The following is a 21,999-nucleotide window of genomic DNA, read 5'->3' on the forward strand; positions in this document are numbered from 1 at the left end:
TATAGAGCTCCAAGGAGATTATGTTGAAAAATAAAAAAAAATTTAACCAAAAAAAATTGTTTTTATACTTCATTCTAAGGACTTATTGAACTACCCTCGTATCACTTTAAAATCGCATCCGTTTGAGCTGTGATCTATCTTGAAAAAGGTTAAATAGTGATCAGAGAAAAGAAAACAAGGTCGTACTTTGACTTTTTGCAGAATCGTTCGGTTCGTAATCTTTGATGATCTCCAGTGCTCTTTTTTCATCGTATAATGGATAAAGAATCTCGTTTAAGGTCGGGTCGCGCTGCTTTTCATTCAAGAAAGTGATTAACTGGTCCAGATTTATGGTGTCGGCTTTTCCTTGCGTACTGCAAAGGAATGTAAATTGAGCTATTAACTTTTTATTCTGAAAGATAAAACGGGATTTAGAAGCATAATAGTTTCTTTTTTAATGTATACTTTTTCCAAATATGTATTTTCAAAGCGCACGTAGAAAATTCTTGATAAACAGGCTATTTGTTCAAATATTACTTTTAACCAAAAGGTGATATAATTTTCGTAATACCGCAGGTCAAGTTTCATGATGAATGTAACAAATAGACGCACCTTATACACAGTAACTTTTCGCGGGAGTTAACAGTGATAGTAGAGAAATGTATATCGATTGAGTTAACACACTTACATAGATTGGAATAATTCTTCAATGTCATTCCGCGGACAGATTTTGTGGTAAAGAGCGTAAAACGCGTCGAATGTGAAGTCGTCTGGTTCAATTACGTCGTTCTGGAGGACAAAAGTTGCAAGATTTGAGAGACATCTATTGGTAGATTACCCTTAACTTAGCATAAGTTCATTTCATATTCACCTTCCCACTAGGTAGGCCCAAGTCAGAAAGGCACTGATAGACAAGTTTCTCTGTCTTCCCGGAAGCAAAAGTTCTGGCTACTACTTTCACGGGAACTTTACCATTGGGGTCAAGCAGCATTCTGAGTCTCATCCAGCTGACATTTCAAAAAATATTTTATTACTAAATTTTAAAGCATGCCTTATTTTCTATATTTCTAAATGCTGAGCTCCCTCTAGCAGTATCCTGAAGTTAAATGAGGTTAAAATACGCTCAAATGTTTCACTCAATCGAATAATCCTTAGGGATTCTAACATACGCTTGGAATGTTCTACGTGCATTAAAATTGTTAAATTGGGGAAAAGTTTAATTTTGGTTTCTAAAACAAATTCCAAAAACTTTTAGCGATTTTTTTTGGCTTCTCTTGCTCACATTTATGAAAAAATATTTTGCTTTACTGCATTGTATGAGAAAGAAATAATATTGTGTAGCAAGTGGTGAATTGGTATGAAAAAGTGACATAAGCTAGATATAAGATCTGTTCCGACTTTTAAAAATAGAAGTCAGCTGACCAGTTACGAAGATAAACCTGGAATGATGGACCATAATACTCGTTCAGGAAACCAAATGCTTTCAACGAGTTTGTGCAGTGGATCATATAAGCACGAGGAAATAGACTGGATGGTGTTTGTAAACTTACTGTTTTTTTAGGCACGTCAGTGGGCAGACATTGTTGGCTTTCACGTTATGCGTAATTGATCGTATGCCATCCAACCACGTCTGTAATAATGTATTAACGTTACTTAAAAAAAGAGAAATATAGTGATTGAGTAAGTCTAGAATTGTTTTTATAGAATAACTGAGGAAGAAATCTCAAAGAGACAAGAAATACAGTATTCCATTTTTCAAACTCATGCAAGAAGTCCTCTCAATGGGAAAAAGAAAAAAACATTTTGAATTCAAAGTAATCAAGAAATTAAATAGGTATAAGACTATAAATTGTGGAAGTTATTAGTTAATATTTTCGTCTTGTGAATGGAAAATTTAAATTTAAGACATGATATTGCTTTATACTTCAAGGATTGTTAACACTATTTAATTGATGGATCTCTTAAGCTTATAATTAGTAAGTCTACTCTATGTATTCCAAGAACATAGTCATAAACATACAATATATTGACGTGTTTGAATTGCCTCACATCCTATCATGAAGTATATACAATTATTTCTGCAAAATTGAATCACATAATTAAAACAGTGGTGAAAGAGTATTCCCGAAGAATTTTTTTTTAAGAAGTTCTGGTTTCGTAACTTAGCAATAATACGAATCTTATTATTTTTGATAGAAATCTGCAAATACTAATCACTGTCAATATTTAATCACTTAAATCAGCTTTCAATTAATCGAAAAAATTGACCAACCATGTAATTTAATCTAATTTTAATTATTTTGAAATTGCATAGAATTTTCAACAATTTCAAGATATGCATCAATTTCAAGTTTTCTAGAATACTGTAAAACTCTAAAAGAGAATTTGATCTTCGTATCGAAATATTGTGGACTTATTATGGTCACGGCTATTCGACAATAATCAGGTCTTGTTCTACTTTCATGTTCAGCTCTTTCAATATGAAACAAGTTTTCAAGGAAATAAAACATTTCTCCAGATTCGTATTCAAAGAAAAAAGTAACTTAATATCTTGCGACGCAAAACAACAAATAGTTCAGTCTTTCGCAGAGTTTTTTTATGTAAACTCAGTTGTGAAATAAATTAGTTAGAAGATCAAGTGAAAAGTTTGCAAAAATGGGAATAATGAACCGTTGTTTGTTTTCAAAGAAAAGAGCAGCCTCTTATTAGTATGCAGCTTAAGTTTTTGCTTATGAATCTATTCGCGTTCTGCGGTTGAAGTTTACTTTAATACTAGCTAGCTGATGCGTATCTGTTGATATCTGTTGAATTAACGGATTTCCTTTATTTATGTAAACTTTGTTACCCTAGAGAAACTGTGAAAATTAATTGACTGAAGATTAATTGATTCAACAATTGAAAAACTCCAGATATTTAATAACATTTAAATAGTATTATTTGCAAATAAATACTTACTTTTGCTGTAGCAGCATCGGGACAGACAACATGTTGATAATTAATGTTGGTGTAGTCAACGCCAGAACAAATAGTCAGACTTTTTTCTTCCAACTGTTCTCCATGTTTTCCACAAAATTTGTCATATAATTTTGGATCCTGTCAAAAAGTAGATCATGAGTACATAAACTCAGAGCCTTCTGCGAAAATATATAAATTATCAAAATTATTAGTACCTTGGGTACGCCGCCAGCTCTTATATCACTCACTTGACATAGTTCGATGACGTCTCCATCCTATAATAATGCGATAAAACGTATGCACATATTTATTATACATAAAGCAAGATATGATACCGGGTTCAAAAATGAAAATTTCTTAAATAATACTTTTCAAATAGCTGCTTTTATTCTGCAGTGTTAGTTGGGCACTAACGATTTGAAAAAAGAATAAAAAAAAGAAAATACATCCGAACTAGATTACAAAACGGAGTGCTCGTTTACGGACTTTGTATAGACGTAGTAACTCGGGTGGAAAATGGAGTTTTCCATCTGAGTTTACAACCGGCGCAGTACTGACCCAGTACTGGCCACCAGTACATATAATTGGCAATTCGCCCAGTATTGGCGGACGGTAGGCTGTACGATTGGAACAGTATTATATGCTGACAGTATAAATATTTAAAAAATGAAAAACATACATTTAAACATATGGTTCAGGTGCTCTAAACTTTCGAAAAATAGGCTGCAATACCTAAAAAACAAAACGTTACACGAAAGCTAAAGAAAAAATTGGTATAAAAAAATTGTTTCAATATAATATTATACAGTAAAAAACTTGTTATTTTAACTGTTTTTAACGGCGGTTTCTGCTTTGCGAGGATGATTATCTCATTGATTTTTAATTCTTTAGGTATAGAGTAATGGTTAAGACTCCAGGCTGCTACATGATAGATGCAGACATAGATGTAGGTTGGAAACCTCGCAGCGCTAGAAATTTTATTTTGTAATATAATGTTTCAGAATTCAATTATAGACATTCATTTTAAGCCGGACCATTAATATTTATAGACAAAATACTCGCAGTCAAATATTATTTATTTTTTAATTACCTTTTTAGCTATATATTTATAGCATCTCAATAGTGGATGTTAAAATTAGAGAAAAATGTTTTAAGTTAAGCTTTCGTAATTATAAGTAATATTCGGACGATATGCAGTCGAAGGGTGATTAATGGGTGGTGCTAAAAACAATTGAATGATTTTTAAAATTAACTCTGGCATTTTGGTGCTCCAGCGATTTGCCAATTCTGAATCAGTACTAGTATGCAGTACCCTGCCATTATGAGCCAGTATTGGTCCAGTACATATACCCAGTCCTGGGACTCCGGCAGTCTGTACTGAACCAGTACAGCGCCAGGGGTGTATTTCCTCCTGGAAAAAACATTATTTATTGTCCCGGATAAAGAACTACAAGGTATCAGCTTACTATTAATCAAAATGATATATCTATAAAATATTTAGGAACTTGTAGAATGTGTAGCTTGAATCACAATTTTTTCAATAAAAATGCAAGTGAAGTAAGCATTTTTTCTGATTGCTATTTATTCAGGATAGAAGGTTCCATTCTTTTTTCTAAAGTGTACTTTGCAATATGAGCAGATGCCTCATTAAGGTTAAGAAAAATAAAGTAAACTGAAAGGAAAGAAATAATTCTTGGTTTTTGCATTCACATTAGTAACAAAAGATTCGTACTCATTAGTATAGGAAAAAAAAAACTATAAAAGGACGTTTAATGAGTGTTCTATACGTACTCTTCCTTCACTCTGCCAGTATATAAAAAAGCCGTATTCATCGACCTTGAACATACAGTTCAATTCTATTTCCGTGTTATCCTTTTCTTCGGTCCATCGATCGAAAATACATCCAGTGCGAAGAGGCTCTGGCACCTCTATTTGCCAATTGAACTCAAATCTCTTTGTCATCTTCCCCAAGGGCGCCTTCCAACTTATCCAGAGTGAATAATGTTTTCTGTTGCTGCTGAAAATGTATTTCAAGAAATTCTTTACAAAAAGCCCTTCGTCATGATGATAGAATATGTTAGGACTAATCATCAAGTTGTTTGAAAATCTATCTTGTGCGTCGCCCCTACACAAATTTTCACAAGGAAGAAACTTTTGATTGCATATTTTTTCCCAGACTGTCGATGATAAAGTTTTCAATTTTTTTACATTTCAAGGGTTCTCAAAGGTTATTGGAAAACTTTTCTAGCATAATACATCAGAGTGCCCTGAAAGAAAATTACTTCTATCAAAAGTAGAAAAAAAATGCAATCAAGGTTGACACTGCCTTAAAATATTTAATTTAGTTCAGGTTACTTCTTGACTTTCTCCATGCACTATCTTTCACGAGGGTCGCTAAACCTCACCTTTATTACATTGGATTCCAAAATCTATTCTGAATAACCATTCCATGTATTTCTTTTACGCTATATTATCACTGCCTGGCTAATTTAAGTTTAACATTTAAAGAACGCTACTATTTGAACGAAATGAAAGTTTAAAAAAATCACTCTTACCGTTTGTCCCATCATGGAAAATCCAAAATTTTAAATCAGGAATTCAGTGTCTTAAAAATTACAGGTGTATCAAGAAAAATTCTTTAGTGTTGAATTCAACATGGCTAAAACAAAAAATTCTAGCATGAGATACATCACTGACATTGATAAAATTTAGCAATTTTAAACCTAAAACGTTTACCATATAAGAATTCAAGTTGTACATAATGGAATTTTTAAACACTTAAAAACCATCACAATTTTAAATTGTTCCAGTTTTAAAGAGTTCGTAGGTGAAAAACTTTTTATATTTAACATTGACCATTTGTATTTCAATATGAAATATTGCATTTTGAATAATTTAAACTCAAATATGTATGCAAATGAAGAAATAAAAACTTACAAATTAGGAAAACTTATAAACTTACAAAAATTCCGTGCTCAAAATTTATAAAGTTATATGACAGACCAGGATAAACGTATTTTGCAGAAATTGTAACAAATAACTATCATTTTTTAAAATTCTTTTCAATTAAACAATAAAAAATTTGAGATCAAGTATTTGCTAATGACATTTTTTTAATTGCAAATAAATGAAAGCAAAGTATTTCTAAATTAAAGATTAAAGAATTAAACTATTGAACACTTCCGTACCTTTAAGTATGCAAAATAAGTAAGGAAAATGTACATAAAAAACAATATTGAAAAATGTTTTAAATCGTAAGAATATTTGAGACTACAAATTCCAATTTAAATGTTATGAATTAAAATAACATCATTTATTTATTATGAAATGAAAATATGTTTTCCTACGAAAAAATGGAAACTGGCGAAATGTACTTATTTTAACAATATTTTTTTAAAATGAATTTTATCTTACCGTCGCCTCTTAATTATATGCGAGACATTTTCAGATTTGAACTAAGCATGGGTTTCTTCACGATAGCACTCCCTATAACTTTGCCTTTTTCAATTTATAAAATAAGTGAATAATCTTTTAATAATATTATTTGTTTTAGAAAATTTTTCTGGAGACAAATTGTTTGAAGGATTTCAGTCACCGAAAACTTAAATTTCAAAACTGTAAAGACCAGAATCCCGAGTAAAAATGCTTGGACTTGAGTTAGAATTGAATTGCTCCCAATCAAGACATTCTGAAGTCGGAAAGTTGGACTTGAGCATGTCTCAGTTTGAGACGAAGCCAGACTATAATTTATGTCTTGGAGACAAGTTTCTATGTATTTAAGACATACATTTATCTCTTGAGTCAAATTTGTATGTCTCCAACACGAGCGGTTTATAACTTCGAGTTTTATATTTTTATTACTTTATTATATTTTATTACTTCTGCTGTAAAGGCTAAATGTGTCCGTTCCCCAACTCTTTGCAAGGCCACAAACGATCCTTTAATATTTATTAAGATTTCACGCAAAAAATTTCCGCGTTATTCAAACTTTTATTTTTCGATATGGATGAAAAAATATTGATTTTAGGACTGACTTGATCAGCTGTTATATTCATCACATGATCTTAACGCTCAAATATGTGGCGTCGTTGCATCGACGCACAGTGGGGTATTTTGGATTTGTTCGTGCAAATAATTGACGACTCTACAATTTTCAACCGAATTGAATTTTTTTCAAATACTCGTGAATAAATTTATTGTAGGAGAGATACGCCACTATTGCGGTTTGAATCGTCAGTACGTCAAAAAAACTTCGGCAGTCGTCGGCCGATTTTTAGGCTATTCAGATGTCAGTAATATTTGGTAATTCGTACAAACAATGCTTCATGCTCATTGTTATTTATGTTTTCAACCATTACAAGTGCAAACCTTTCTATTCTCATTCTATTTTTGCAATAAAAGTTTTAAATAATAGTTAATAAACGCTCATAACGTTAATACTTTAATTTTCAAATTATTCAACCGAGAAACGTTTATTCTGAAGAAATCAACGAAAAAGTATTTTATAGAATTTTAAATCTTTTTTTCTTACAGTTTTTATGTTTATTTTAAAAAAATTGTTATTTAAATAATTAAATACCGACAAAAATTTTTTTATCAATGTACTATGTATTATTTTAAAGTAAGGTTTCCCGACTCGTTGGATGAAAATGTTTGGGTGTGTGAGTATCTGCTCTGATTGATCAGTAAAATTAATAACAATAATAATTAAAGAAAGTTATATGCGATATGAAATTGTTATATTAGTGACATTATAGTCTTTTCCATGGTTTTATTACTCGCGGAATCTGAATTTTATGATTCTTGTGCTCTCTGATTATTGATAAAAATCTTAATGATAATTCTAGTAAATATAAATACAACGGTACCAGAAAAAAACTTATCAGAGACGTTTTTTTGGCGTACTGACGATTCAAACCGTAATAGTGGCGTATCTGTCCGACGGTAAATTTATTCACGAGTATTTAAAAAAAATTCAATTCGGTTGAAAATTGTAGAGTCGTCGATTATTTTCACGAACAAATCCAAAATACCCCACTGTGCGACGCCTGCGCGCTCGTTACAGATACTTTGTTGTTTTCTCTAGAATTCCATCGCCACATTTTGTGAAAGCAAAAGTTTAATAGGTTTTAGATAATAAATATTAAAATGATAACATCGCAGTGGCTTCAATAGGAAAGAAGTTTGCCCTAATATGATGGTTGAAAGCAAAAGTAAAAATGTAAACCAGCCCTAAGATTTTAAAGATAGTTATAAAGAACCCAGATCCAAAACCCCCCAAAAAGGTACCAAACACACGAGAAGAAACGTAAAAAGAAAAAGGCAAAAAAGACACAAATCTTTTGCATTCATTTTTTTCTGTACAACAAAAAATAACTCCAAATTAGTTACCACAGTTTCTGAAGAAATAGATTTTCCTTTCACACAATTTTCTTTTGAATTGAAGAATCACGAATTTGAATGATTTCAGATAAAAAATTTACACACACACACACACATAATAATAGTAATACTAAACAAACTTTTAAAGTAAATAATGATTTTGAATGGGAAACATTAAAAATGAAAAAAATTCTATTCCAGAACCTTGAACTTGAAAAATTCAACTTCACTTTAAATTGACAAAATTTATGTCCACCAAAAATTGTGATATTAAAACTTTTTTATAACCAAAGCCTTTAAAATTTCAATTATTTGTGTTAAATTCAAATCACATAAAAACTAATGATTTTTTTAATTGCTAATTAAACTTAACCAAATTCAACCAATTTTCTTCAAATTTGAAAAACATGAAAAAAGTATAATTTCCTTTAAACCTATTTATTTCTATATGCCGAGGGGTCGATTACTCTGATATTCCTAATACATTCACTAAACATTGCCATGCACGTATTCTTGATATTCTTTATAATCTCAAATATTTACGATATTCGAAAATATTCCGAAATATTCACAAATATTGTCACATATTTCTCAATTTCCCTTTGCACTGTACAAGTTTTTAAAGATTTCAAATTATTGAAAATGATTACAAAATATGTTTGAGTGTTTAAAAATATTTTAATTTCTTTCAAAATAATTTAACGGGATTTAAAAATTCTTTTAAATTGAAAAAAGATTAAAGTTTATAAATGAACTTCAAAAGATATCAAGTAATTTTAAAGAATTTTAAAAGATTTAAGAAGAATTCCAAAAAGTACAAGAATTTTCAAGATATTTTCAAGACTTTAAAATACTTTTTAATAGTTTAAGAGATTTTTAGCGTTTTTAAGGGATTTTGTGGAATTTCGATCCATTTAATATAGTTTAAAAAGACTGTAAAGGAATTTTAAAATATTAGAAAGCATTTAAAATAATTCTTAAAAAATTCAAAAGAGTTTAACGATCTTCATGAAATTTAAAAATATTTTTATGTATTTCAAGAATTTTTCAGGAGTTTCATGGGATTTAACAAGAGTTATTTGATTAAATTTTTTTTAAAATTTTATATTCGAATTTCAAAAGATTTCGAATTATTTAAAAGATTTCTAGATATTTTTAATGAGTTTACGGGATTTTAAGTAATTTTGCAGAATTTTTAAGTAAATTTAGTAGAATTTAAATTAGTTTTAAGATTCTAAAGTAATTTTAAAATATAAATAATGTTCTTGAATTCTTTTAAGCCTGTTAAATCTATTAAAATCTTCGGAAATTTGTGCAAATCCTTTAAAATCTATTAGATTTCAGAAGATATATATTGAATTTTTCTAAATCTTTTAAAATATCTTGAAATATTTTTGTATTTAGTTTAAATCTGGTTTAAGCATATAAAATATACAATAATAATTTGTAAGATTTCTAAAATCTAAAATCATAGTACATATATTATTATAAGCGTAGCAATATTTTTTACAGAATGGGTCACAAAAATTTCCATACGGCCTTGCACAGCTGTAGTTTATATTAAAGATTTTTTTTCTTCAGACTTCAAGCTCGGCTAGCCGAGAGGCTTAGGCGTTAGGAATGCGAAACTTAAAGGAGTATTAGAGTATAATAGTAATAATATAATTGTACAAAAAATTGATTTTTTGTGGCACAAAACCGGTTATAATTGTATCGAATTATTCTCTATAATTTCGGGACTAGTTCAACGCAAAGTAAAATAAACACGATTTCAACTTTTATTGAACTACCCAGCGTATCCTCTACTATAGGATTAGTTCTATATAATTTAATGGATATTTTTTCCCGCGTGTAAAATAACTTGAAACATTAAGCAAATGTCACTATGTCTTCTTCTTGTTCTACTTTTGTTAATTTTTCGTCAAATAATTTTATTCCGTACAAGAAGGAAGAGTGTGGAGCGTTAAATTAGAAACAAAAACTAAGCCTCTATTTTGACGCCCCAAATGGAAGATTTGGAAATTTATGCCCATAAGAGCGCTAATGCAGGGGCAAAAATCGTATGGGAATATCCTCTACTTTACAACCTTAGCCCCTACAAATATTAGCGTGTAAGAGTGTCAAAGTAGGGCCTATATTTCGACTCGGGTTGTTTGAAGATGATGGCGAAAATGTTGTTTGTTTTGACGTATTTTCAACGGTTTAGCAGATCCTTCTAGAAAGTTACAATTTTTATTTTTTTGAAGAAAATTTTTAAGGGTTATTTTTGTTCAGAACCACAGATCCTGAAGTTTTTAATTAAAAATAACTAATTCAATAATTACAAATTTTCATTCATCAATATTAATCTCATTTATGAGCCAACAAAGGCTCGTCTTCAGACAAGTAAATGCCGTTTTGCCGGTCATGGCCATAAAAGTAAGATTAAGGCATATGTCTCGACTCAGCTTTGAGAAGCAGCCAGACAACGATGTCTTGAAGACGAACTCCAGACATAACTAAGTCAAACTCAAGTCAAAACATTTTCGCTCGGGATTGTCGAGAAACAAGCCATGATTTATTATAATCAAACCATTTTTTAAAAATTGGTAAGAAGCTATTACTTAAATTTGACATTAGTCAGATTGAATATGAAATTATTTTCAAAATCGCGAATTATATTTCATAAACAATTTATAATCATTATTTTCTGACTTGGTCTAAAATACTTGTTAACAGTAATAATACTAATTTAATCAAATTTATTTCGTGAAATATTTGTGGCTTTGTTTAAAGAACAAAAAAAATTGGTTTCATTTAAGTATTTTAATGTATTTAAAGTATTTTAAGCTGGTTATATAAAATTCATTTAGGCATTCAATAAGCAAAGTTATACCTCAACACATCAATCAATAAATTTTCAACCTCAATAGACGCACTTTTGCGTCATCCCTAACAGGTTTGCTTGGCGACTCATCGGTCGTTAATCTTCTCACGTCGAAGACTCCACTCAGTTTCTTCACCCCTGTAATAACTTGCAGATTACTCAGTTTTTCCCCGAGTTCTATCGAAAAAATAAGCAGGAAAGAAATTGGGTGAATCCTGATAAATACACCACATGGTATAAAATTCTATTGAAATAAGTTTCTAGACCGATGAACGTCCTTGTGTTACATGCGATTAATATTACGAGAGAAATATTTAGAAACTACTATAGTTTTTATTAGATCATAAGTCTGGACATTTGAATAAAATTAAAATAAACTGACAAGATAAAACGGAGCACGGGTAAAATATATTAAACTATTTTTACTTGAGTATTAACATTATTTCAACATTTTTTAAACACTTTTAACTATACACTTCAGTTTATTTATAGAGGCAACCACTTCATTACTATTGGAATTTCATTTATTTGCGATCATGCCCTTTAAAATATATGTTTATTTTCTTGGATATCATTTGTGAAGGAAAAAACTGAAATATAAAGTCTATTGCGAATGAAAATAAAATATAACATTTTACAAGACTTCTTATTCAGACATTTTCCGCGAAGAAAAAAATTTCCCGCGGGTAAAAACATTTTCAATGTTATTATTGCTGAGTCGTGAGATTGTACAGAGAAGAAAAAAATCAGAGCGTTCCTCTGGCACGGTTTCAAGAAACAATCTACAACCACGTACATATATTTCAGCTACAATAAACTAAAACTTTTGACGCTGTGTAATATTTATGAGGAAAAAAGTTTTCTTAGTCCTGTTTGCTGTTTACTGACTCCAAACAAAAGCTATATTTTAAAGTCTGCAAATTTTACTAAGAGTGAATTTAATTTCATGCATATTCAAAGTGCTTTCATGAGAAAGGGCATATAGCTCTAGTATAGACAGTGCTGGAGGAAAATTAGAACATACTTTGAAGAAAATTAGGTCAAACTCTTGGAACGTGACCCTCTTTTAATCTTAGTTTTTTTTATTTTCTTCACAAGCGAATGAATTGCGCAGTAAATATTATTTTTTATAAACGCCGAGAGATATCATCTCTGAGTTTGCTTGAGAACAAGAGGAAATTAATCAGATTAAGTTACCTCGCTGCGATATGGAAGAAAAGTATGTCACTCGATGTCTGTTCATAAAATTCTGCTTCTCATTGTTGCATTTTGTCTCAGCCGACATGGCCATGAAACCATTTGGAAATTTCCGCGTTTTAATATTCCGATCGCAACGCATAAGTCATTCTCTTTACGAGGTCACGTGCTCAAATATTCGTTGCTCGGAAGAGCACACCGACTATCCATGCCATATCTTTATTTCCCCAGGTGAAAGAACGCGGCTATAGATTCACCCTCCGACATGAAATCGCTCGTGTGGAATTGATGGAAAAGCAACAGGCTCACTGTTCTATGGATTATGTTTGTTTTGACACCATTACCATCGCATCGATTGACATAACTCGGCGCGCTTTACAAAGCTACTTTTGAGCCATACAGACTCCGTACGAGCCTTCAAAAAAACGCAAGCTTTCGATTTCCAATACTCATTGCAAAAATAATCTCGGATGTGCTGCATCTATATGTTTTATTTAGTTCGCATTCTAGAGGGCTCATAAAAAACATTACACTAAATCTGTATAATATCATAACGGCTTCATATATGAGTGGATTTTACCGCTTCGAAGGAAGAAAAGTGTTTCACCATTTTACGAGCAGTTTTAAATTTACTGACGATATGAAATTGTAGAGTATCACTCAAGTTTATTCTCTGGAAACGCATTTTTATTAGTCTACTTTATCGTAATTGGATTGGATGAAAGAAACTGGAATTCTTTCTAATTTCTAGAAAAAGACAGCCAGTCAGGTGAAATGACTCATAATTTTATTAAGAGTTTATCGCGATAATTAAAAAAAAAAATCTAAATACATCTGATAAATTTACAAGTTTCCTATCAAAGTAAACCCCAGGAATAAATGTTATCTCTAAATTGGCTAAAAATGCTGCAGCACGTTTATCTTTCGGAAGATAAAATTTATCTGACAAAAGATCAAATTCATCTGACCAAAATATTTATTTGCCATGTGATATATCAAACGACTGCGTCGAGGATCACTGAAAACAATTCCTCCATAAATTTGAAAATCGTGGCGGTATTCATTTTCTAAATCGTCTCACTTTATTTAAATGATTTTAACCAAAAAATGATTTTCCTACACTTACAGAATACATACGCTGCACTTTGTTTAGTTTATACTTCATAGTGAATACTCAGTCAAGTTCAGTCCTTTACTCTTTCTGAACAAATCTCAACCCTGATGAAGACTTCAATAATTATAAACAAACAATTTACAGTATAAACTAACCACAGGGCAGCCTATGCATTCTGTAAGTATAAATCAAGTTGTGCAGGCGACTTATATTTTGGTTAAAATCATTTTAATAAAGTGAGAAGATTTAAAAACTGAGTACCGCGAGGATTTTCAAATTTATAGAGGAAACGTTTTCGGTGAACCTAGACGTTTGACATATCACATTATTTGAAATAAATGATGTTAAAATACGGAAAACATACATACGTATCAGTAGCAGCTATAGAAATTTCATCACGATTAACGATTTGCGAATATTTTCTGCAAAAATAATAAAAAATTCTATTTTTCATGACATTTGCAAAATGTTAAATTGAGTGAACAAGTCTAAAAATATTCGATAATCTGTAAAAGCACTGAAAATTCTGCAAAAAATGCTGTAGATTCTGCCAATAAGTTTTATTATTCTGATTCTCATACTGAATAGTCTATTAATGTAATGGTATCATTTTTCAATGAGTAAAAAGAAAAACATAAAAAATGTAGGTTAGGCACAGCATCGCGGGTAGAAATTATAACTTGGTTCTTAAGAGGCCCTGTCTAGATTACCTATTTTCTATCGAGGCCCTAAAGTGGCAATCTATCGAGGGCGTAAGCGAAAGCGTCACACTCAGTTAGCGAGGTCATTAGTAGGAAACCCAATGAGGGCCTATTAATAGGGTCTTTATAGAATCTAGATAGTTCCTCACACACTATTATTCAAAAGCATATGCTATTGTTTCTTATTTTGTTGATGCAAATAACTGATTAAAAAATTGATCATTCTTTAAATTCTGAAGTGTGATGCTATGGTTGCAGTAGTACTAAAGTTTAACCAGCACATTGCCATAATCCATTACCAGAAATTTTTGATTCAAAGAAGGAAAACATTAATCCAATTGTAAAATACATTTTCTTTGCAAAAGTTTAATCTATAAAGATTAAACACCTTTCTGTAGCCTCTGGCAAATACTTCTCCGTTTTCTCGTATTTTTATTGACATTTGATTATTAACTATACTACGCACGTTATTCTAACACGAAACTTAATGTTAAATTTCACTAGAGAAGACATTATTAATAACTAAAGACAAACGCACTTTATTCAAATATCAGCAAGCGCCGAGAATCGAACGCACGCACGCAGGCGTATAAGTCGAACGCCTAATCCCCGTATCTACGACGCCACGCTGAGTGCGGTATTATAAATGCTTGACGGCATTCATCCGATACTTTAGAAATTAGGAAAAAAGGTTTTTGAAGCTCAATTGGTTATATATGATTTTTAAACGTACTTACGTGATTTCAAATTAAATCGGTCTTTAAAAAAAAATCTTTTCAAATTTTTAAGGCACCAAATGTTTTTAATTTTTTTAACGTTTGTACCTCAGTAATTTTTTTAATTTGCTCTTTTTTAAATTTAAGTATAATTAAACATAAGGACATTGATGTACTTTTTTGCACTGACAGCTATATTACCCGTTTTACCTGTAAAGAGCTTTACAAGGTACCCACGAGAATATAATTAATTGATAGAAATTATTTTTTTAATATATCTTTATGAATAAAACTTTTCATCTAGTTTAATTGAAAAATATAATGCTAAAAAGTGAGTTTATAAACAATGTAAGACAAGTAGCACACGACAATAACCTGTCGAGGGCCAGCAGAGGGAAAGCCTAGATTCTTCTAGCTAGGAAATCTGGCTGCGGCCTCGTGAGAGCCAATATTTAGTTTAAGGATAAAGAGGCAGTGTCTACCAGGGATTGGAAAGATTGCTCATAACTAATATGAAAAAAAAAACTGGGTGCATATCCTGTCGTTTTTAACATTTCCACAATTTTGCCTCATTTTTTACTGACTAATTTTATCATATAAACATTTTAATACAGAATATTTCATAAATGGAATCAAACAATTTTACACTCAAAGGTGTGAATTTTTTAATTTAATATTTCCAGGGCTAACGTAATCTAATTTAAAAAAAGTGGCCGCCAAAGTGACTAACAGTCGTGAGTTTCTCAAACAAAAAGTCTTGAAAGTGAGTAGGGAGCATTAATTAGGTGACTAATGTTTTTTTTTTAATTTAAAAGCATTCGATAATATTATAAGAATAGCAGGTGAATTTGAACGAATTCGGGATAAATTCAGAAAACTTCTTTACAAATTTTCGAAACCCTATGCAATCCATCACTTCTCCTGAATAACTTATTTGAAATCTTTTAAATCCCTTAAAACTTTTTAAAGGGGTTGAAAATGCCTTGAAACCACTTTAAATACTCAAAGATATTTCAAGTCAATGAAATCCCATTTAGTTACTAAAATTAAATGAAAATTTTCGAATTAAACTTTATCTGTGAAAAAGTTGGTTTTAATTAAATTAAATCTATTATTTTATTGTTTATTTATTATTATTCATATTATTATTTTGTATGGACTTTAAATTAAATTAAATTTAAATAATTAATTTTAGAACAACGATAAATTCTGAATTTGAGGGGTATCTTAGATCGATAGGGTAGATACGTATTTTCACGTAATGTGATAATTATCTCGTCTGATCGGACATTTACTATCCCGATGTAAATACAGATTTCCTATAGGGATACAATGAATATTCCTTGGAATCTTATAAAATACCGTAAAATATTTTAAATCCAATGAAATAGTCTGGAATCGCTTAAAACAGTTTAAGGATATTAAAAATTCCTTAGTATTTTTTAAAATAGAACAGAATCTTAAAAATTCTTTAAATGTGTTATAGATTAAAAAGTATAACATTTCAGGCTTTTTATATTTAGGAAGTCAGGGGTAGATAAGAAATTGTAAGAAACAGGAATTTCCTAAATTTCAGGACAAAAGATAAAAGAGTTTCCTTTTTAATGAATGAGGTACTAAAGCCAGGAGAAACTAGGGTGCGGCGATTACACCACTAAGAGCCTTTCTTCCGGGTCAAAAGGCTCATTTTGTGTCCCCTTGCTGCTGCCATATGAAACATCAAATAACTCTTAATGCATTTTGTATATATGACGAAGAGTCAAGGTCTCTACGTACTTCCTGAGTGAAGAAGCTAAAAAGTTAATCGAGCTAAGATATCAAAGATTCTGGATCATCCTATTAAACCAGCAAACATGATTCTCATTAACGTACCGCTTTTTCACAATGTTTGTTCTCTTCGGAGATAATTATTTCAACTTGAAAAAAGTTAATGGTTTAGACAAAACTTAATAAATATAATAATATAATAATATTGAATTGTGACTTTTATTAGTTTGCGGCTCTTTAATAATTATTAATTAGTAAATTATTAAAACACTAGAAAAATGATTCAAGTAGTGAAAATATAAATTAGACTGAAGGGAAGATTGACCGTTTTTGTGGAAATTTTTAACAGAATCAGAATAGAATCAGCTTAAATGATTTAATTTCTGATGTAATATTAATAAAAAGAATTTAATGCGCATGTTTTGCACGGACTCTTAAAAAAATATTGATATTGAAAATTGAAAACTGACTTATTCAGAGTGGTTGAACGCACGTGCCTTGATTTGCAAAACGTGTGCTAAAATGAAATTGTGTAAATTTTTTCGACATATTAAATATCAATATTTAATCTCAATTCGATTTGAAATTTTCCACCTTGTAAAATGTATCAATTCTCTCCTACATGAATTGATCTTGAATTCTCTGATCCATATATTCCAAAGTCTTAAGATCCAAACTGATTTGATGAAACAAGTGGGTTGAAATTCTGCGCTAAAGTCTGTGCAATAAATTATATTTTTATTACTTATTTCTCAAGAACCTTGCAACCGGTTTTAAATACGTTAGACTCCAGGGTGAATAATAAGTCAACGCACAAAGATTTATTGACCTAAATAATCACCAAGGACTAGATCCACCCTTAAAGAAAATATCAAAATGCAGAACGGAAATCGGGTAAAATACGTTTTTTGACTCCACAAAGAACACACACACACAAATATATATATATATATATACATATGAAAGAATGAATCTAGATAAAGAAACCACGCTGTACATAAAAAAACACATTTATCATACAAAAAATGGCAAAAATGGTCCCAATAGCGATGACTTTGATATGATTAATGAGTATTTATATTATATTATGTAAAATTTACTTACTTAACACTTTGGATGTGAAAATACTCTAATGAAATATCTCGATTTATCAAACGCAGATACCTATGCGACGTAATGTAGCGATCTAATAGAAGGAGTAGGCACTTCCAATATGTTGATAAGAGGATACCGGGGTATTTGAAGAGAACGGAATAAAGCTTAAGTTTAGTTTGATTAATGTGTTTTTTTCTATCCCGAGACATACACCATAGGACACTATTGTGCACCAAAATTCCCCTCACAAGATATATAAAAAATATTTTAAGAATATAGATAATAAAAAAAGTCCCTTTGTGAAAAACGCCCTTATCGAAAGAAAAATAGTTGAAGTACACTACTTTATCGATCCCAGAAAATATTTCTTATATCAAGAAAATGTACTAAAACAAAAAAAAAACTTGATTTTTCTTGACAAAACAAAGATTTTCTCTGATGAAGAAAATATTTTGTTGTCCTCATTCATACAAACAGGGCTCTGATCACGGGCCCTTGAATACTTTTTCAGAATAAAACAAAAACAAACAAAAATCTGATTTTTCCGACTATTTGAGGAAAAATACGGCTAATCCACTTTTTTGTATCATTGTACCATTTTAACTGAGAATATTAAAAATGGAATAATTTCTCAAAAAAGCTTTATGCTGATAACATCTTTAATTGTTAGCATTTGTAATTGAAAAATAACTAATTTTGTGAATCTTTATTAAAATATTTAATATTTTTCGAATTTTAAGCCTCAAAATTTAGATAATTTTAAGGCTAAAGCGTTTTCAAGAAACTCCCCCTTTTCTCGTTTCCCCTTTAATACGACCTGAATTAATAAAATGCAATAAGAGAATATCAATATTTTTAGTTGTAAGTTATTCTTTTTAGGTGAAAATTAGACTATTTCATTGAACATTTGAAATATTTTTTTCTAAAAATTCAACTATCATGTTCCCATTTTATTTGATTGTAAATGCAACAGTTTTGTCAAAATTTATTATTTTTTTTAATGCGACTATTTAGTCAAAAATTCACTTTTCTGGATTGAAAGCGATCTATTTATTTCGATTTCGATTTTCAAGGCAGATAATTCAAATTATTTCTAGAAAAAACTTGTCTTTATGAATTAAATATAAAACTATCTGGTTCGAATAGTTACTTTATGCAACTATTTAATTAAAAATTAATCTTTCGGGTTTAAGTGTCAGCTGTTTTCTAAACCGTTCGACTTTCTGACATGAGAAATTAACTAGGGTAACGGGTACAGTAATAATTGGTGACCTGTGGTAATAATTGACCACCTCAAACTGACTAGGTATATATTAGGAAATATTGATAATTAAAACTTACAATAAGTAGCATTGGCTGTGTTAAAAGCAATATTGCACTGTTTATTAATAGTCTTATTTGTAAATATTCTTTATTCATGTATATTAAAAGTGAATAACCAATCGTTCGGGGTTGCTCAACCATTTTAGGCATTACCTATTTAGCTAAATATTTATGCTGGGTTCAAAATTCATCTCACTTGGTTTAGAACCCAACAAATTTCTTTAAATACAATATATTTCAATATGAATTCTAAAGAATTTAAATCTTTTCATATTGAATTAAATATTGTATCCATGCTAATTTTACTTAAAATAATTTATACGCCTATTTTCGTGAAAAATCACCCCCTTACCCTGTTACGAGAGGATTTTCGCCTGTAAAGTCTGAATGGATAAAAACTGAATCATTTCATATTCAAATTATACAGTCTTAAATTTAAAGCTTCTGTTTTTCAGTACTTTATTTTCAAACTATTCAGAACAAGTATTCCTGAAGTTCAAAATCAATTAAAATGATACATTTTTTGTATTTGAAAATAACTCAAGTTTGATCCAAAATTAGAATCCTTTAAGCTGAGAGACTATCAAAACAAAATTTTTTTCACTTAAAATTTTATTTTGATTGTGCAACGAATATTTAAAGATAAATTAACTCTGTATTCTTAAATGAATACATTTATTATATCAGTTGTTTATTTCTAATCATGCATTTTTTATAGACTTTAAAAATTTGATACAACTTTTTGTCGACTTTTTTCGAAATTTCCTGCGACTTTCTTAACCATTTTCCGCAAATAATGTGACTTTTTAAACCTTTTAGATGATCCGAGCCCTGTACTATTTTTCTTTATTTAATGTTTATTTCTTTCGGGCGCACTATTAGGCTTAATATACAATATTTTGTTTGAGGGGGTAGTCGTATATCCTTAGGTGTGGCTTAGGTCAATTTGTGTGTTGACTTAATTACTTATTCCAGAGACTATTTGTACTAGTTTAAAACATTTTAGAGTAATTGGTAATAAAAAAACTGCATTGATGCTCATTTAGCGTAAACTTAGAGCAGAATTACAACTCATTCTTCGAATTTGTCTTCATTGGATTTTTAAAGAAGTGTCTGAAGTCCAAAATAATTTCAATAGTTACTCAATAAAACTGTATTCGAATATTTTATGAGTGGGATTTGTACTTTTGAAAATAATATCACTAGCTAAGCAAAATGCCGGCCTCGGAACCACTTCTCAGATAGGGTAAATAGCATCACAAATTTGAAGTAGTGTCAAAAAAATATCCCAAATTTACAGAAGAAGTTTAAAAATAAAGCCACGAATTTAGAGAAGTAGTGTGAAAAAAGTGTCAAAATTGTTTAATAAAATTTTTCAAGTAATTAACTTATATGTAATCTAAATTTAAAAGTTTACAGCTCGAAATCCAAGTGTGCAAGGGAAAACTAATATTTTACTTCATAATTTTAAAGTATTAAAAATTAACAACGATTTTTAATAAAAAACTTATTTTTAGTCTTCAACTTATTAAAATTCCTATTTATTTATCGAAGTTACAGAAGTTATAGAATTTACGGTATTCATGGAATTAAGGGAATTTATGGTATTTACAGAAATCACGGAACACATGGAATTTACGAAATTCATGGAATTCACAGAATTCATGGAATTCACGAAAACATGAAATTCTCGAAATTCATGGAATTCACGAACTTTATGGAATACGCGGAGTTAATAGAATTCAACGAATTAATTAAATTTGGGCAGTTCAAAGAGATCATGTAATTCGCGGAATTCACGGAATACAAGGAATTCACCGAATTTTACAAAAAAGGAATTCGCGGATTTCAATAAATTTCAGTAATTCACAGAATTCACGGAATTTAAGAAATTAACGGAATGCATATAATTCATGGAATTCGTGAAATTCATGGAATTTAACAAATTCATGGAATTCATGAAATACAAGAAAATAATTCTGATAAAACCCATAATCTTTTGCAAAACTTAGAGGAAGCGAGAAGACACCCCTGTGGCTCGTCACAGGAATTATGTTGGTCAAACTCTTGCCCGATTTCCAAAACTTCGTGGGGGACGGGAAGGCACCTCTGTGACTGGTCAAGCCAACAATCCCCCTTTGAGCAGAAAGACACCTCTATGACCAGTCACAAAAATAATGTTGGTCAAACCACTACCCCTTTCCAACAATACTTGGTAGCTAGAAGGCACTTCTGTGACTGGTCGCAGAAATAATGTTGGTCCAACACCTACCCCTTTCTATCACTTTGTAGGGGTGGGAAGGCCCCCCTGTAAATGGTCACAGAAACATTTTTGGTCAAACCTCTGCCACTTCCTGGACCTTATTGGTCACAGAAAAAATGCTGTTCAAACCCCTACCCTCTCCAATAGAAATATTGCTGGCCAAACCCCTACCCCTTCTCAATGCAACGTGCGGGCGCTAGGGAAACCCTGTAACTGGTCACTAAAACAATTTTGGTCTAAACCCTATCCCCGCATTTCTCTGATTCGTCTTCTGTGCTTAGTCTCAAAAATAATATCAGTTCCACCTTTAAACTTTTTCAATTCAACTAGTAAGATGACCGATGTTGATGATCAAATAGTAGCATCAAACACATGCGGGGGGGGGGGGGATTCATTGTTACACTTAAAATATGCTCCAGAAAAGACCGGCGAAGAAATGTTTAGTACCGATAATTTTTTGTTTTAACGGCACCGACAATTTTTTTTTACCGGCACTGACAATGTTTCTACCGGTGCACAGTGGGGTGAAATCGGAAAATGAGGTTCAAAATGACATTTAGAACGCAATTATGCACCGATTTTAGATTTTTTTTTTTGAAAAATTCAGAACTAAATTTTTCAGAAAATGGTGAGAGTAGATT

At 30.6% G+C, this 21,999-nt stretch overlaps 1 protein-coding gene across 1 annotated transcript in view; it reads right to left on the reverse strand.

The window, feature by feature from the left end:
* LOC117183108 (1-phosphatidylinositol 4,5-bisphosphate phosphodiesterase-like) overlaps positions 1 to 21,999 on the reverse strand; it is a 57,238-nt gene that overhangs the window by 478 nt on the left and 34,761 nt on the right. The window contains exons 2-9 of the mRNA XM_033376285.1: positions 5,490 to 5,593; positions 4,726 to 4,951; positions 3,150 to 3,209; positions 2,935 to 3,072; positions 1,530 to 1,609; positions 851 to 986; positions 668 to 768; positions 187 to 353 (exon numbers count right to left, since the gene is read on the reverse strand). Of these exons, the coding sequence (XP_033232176.1) occupies positions 187 to 353; positions 668 to 768; positions 851 to 986; positions 1,530 to 1,609; positions 2,935 to 3,072; positions 3,150 to 3,209; positions 4,726 to 4,896 (853 nt within the window). The 5' untranslated portion in view covers positions 4,897 to 4,951; positions 5,490 to 5,593. The remainder of the gene's footprint in view (positions 1 to 186; positions 354 to 667; positions 769 to 850; positions 987 to 1,529; positions 1,610 to 2,934; positions 3,073 to 3,149; positions 3,210 to 4,725; positions 4,952 to 5,489; positions 5,594 to 21,999) is intronic.

The sequence above is a fragment of the Belonocnema kinseyi genome, chromosome 2 (genome assembly GCF_010883055.1).
Source record: "Belonocnema kinseyi isolate 2016_QV_RU_SX_M_011 chromosome 2, B_treatae_v1, whole genome shotgun sequence".
In the NCBI taxonomy this organism is placed as follows: Eukaryota; Metazoa; Arthropoda; class Insecta; order Hymenoptera; family Cynipidae; genus Belonocnema; species Belonocnema kinseyi.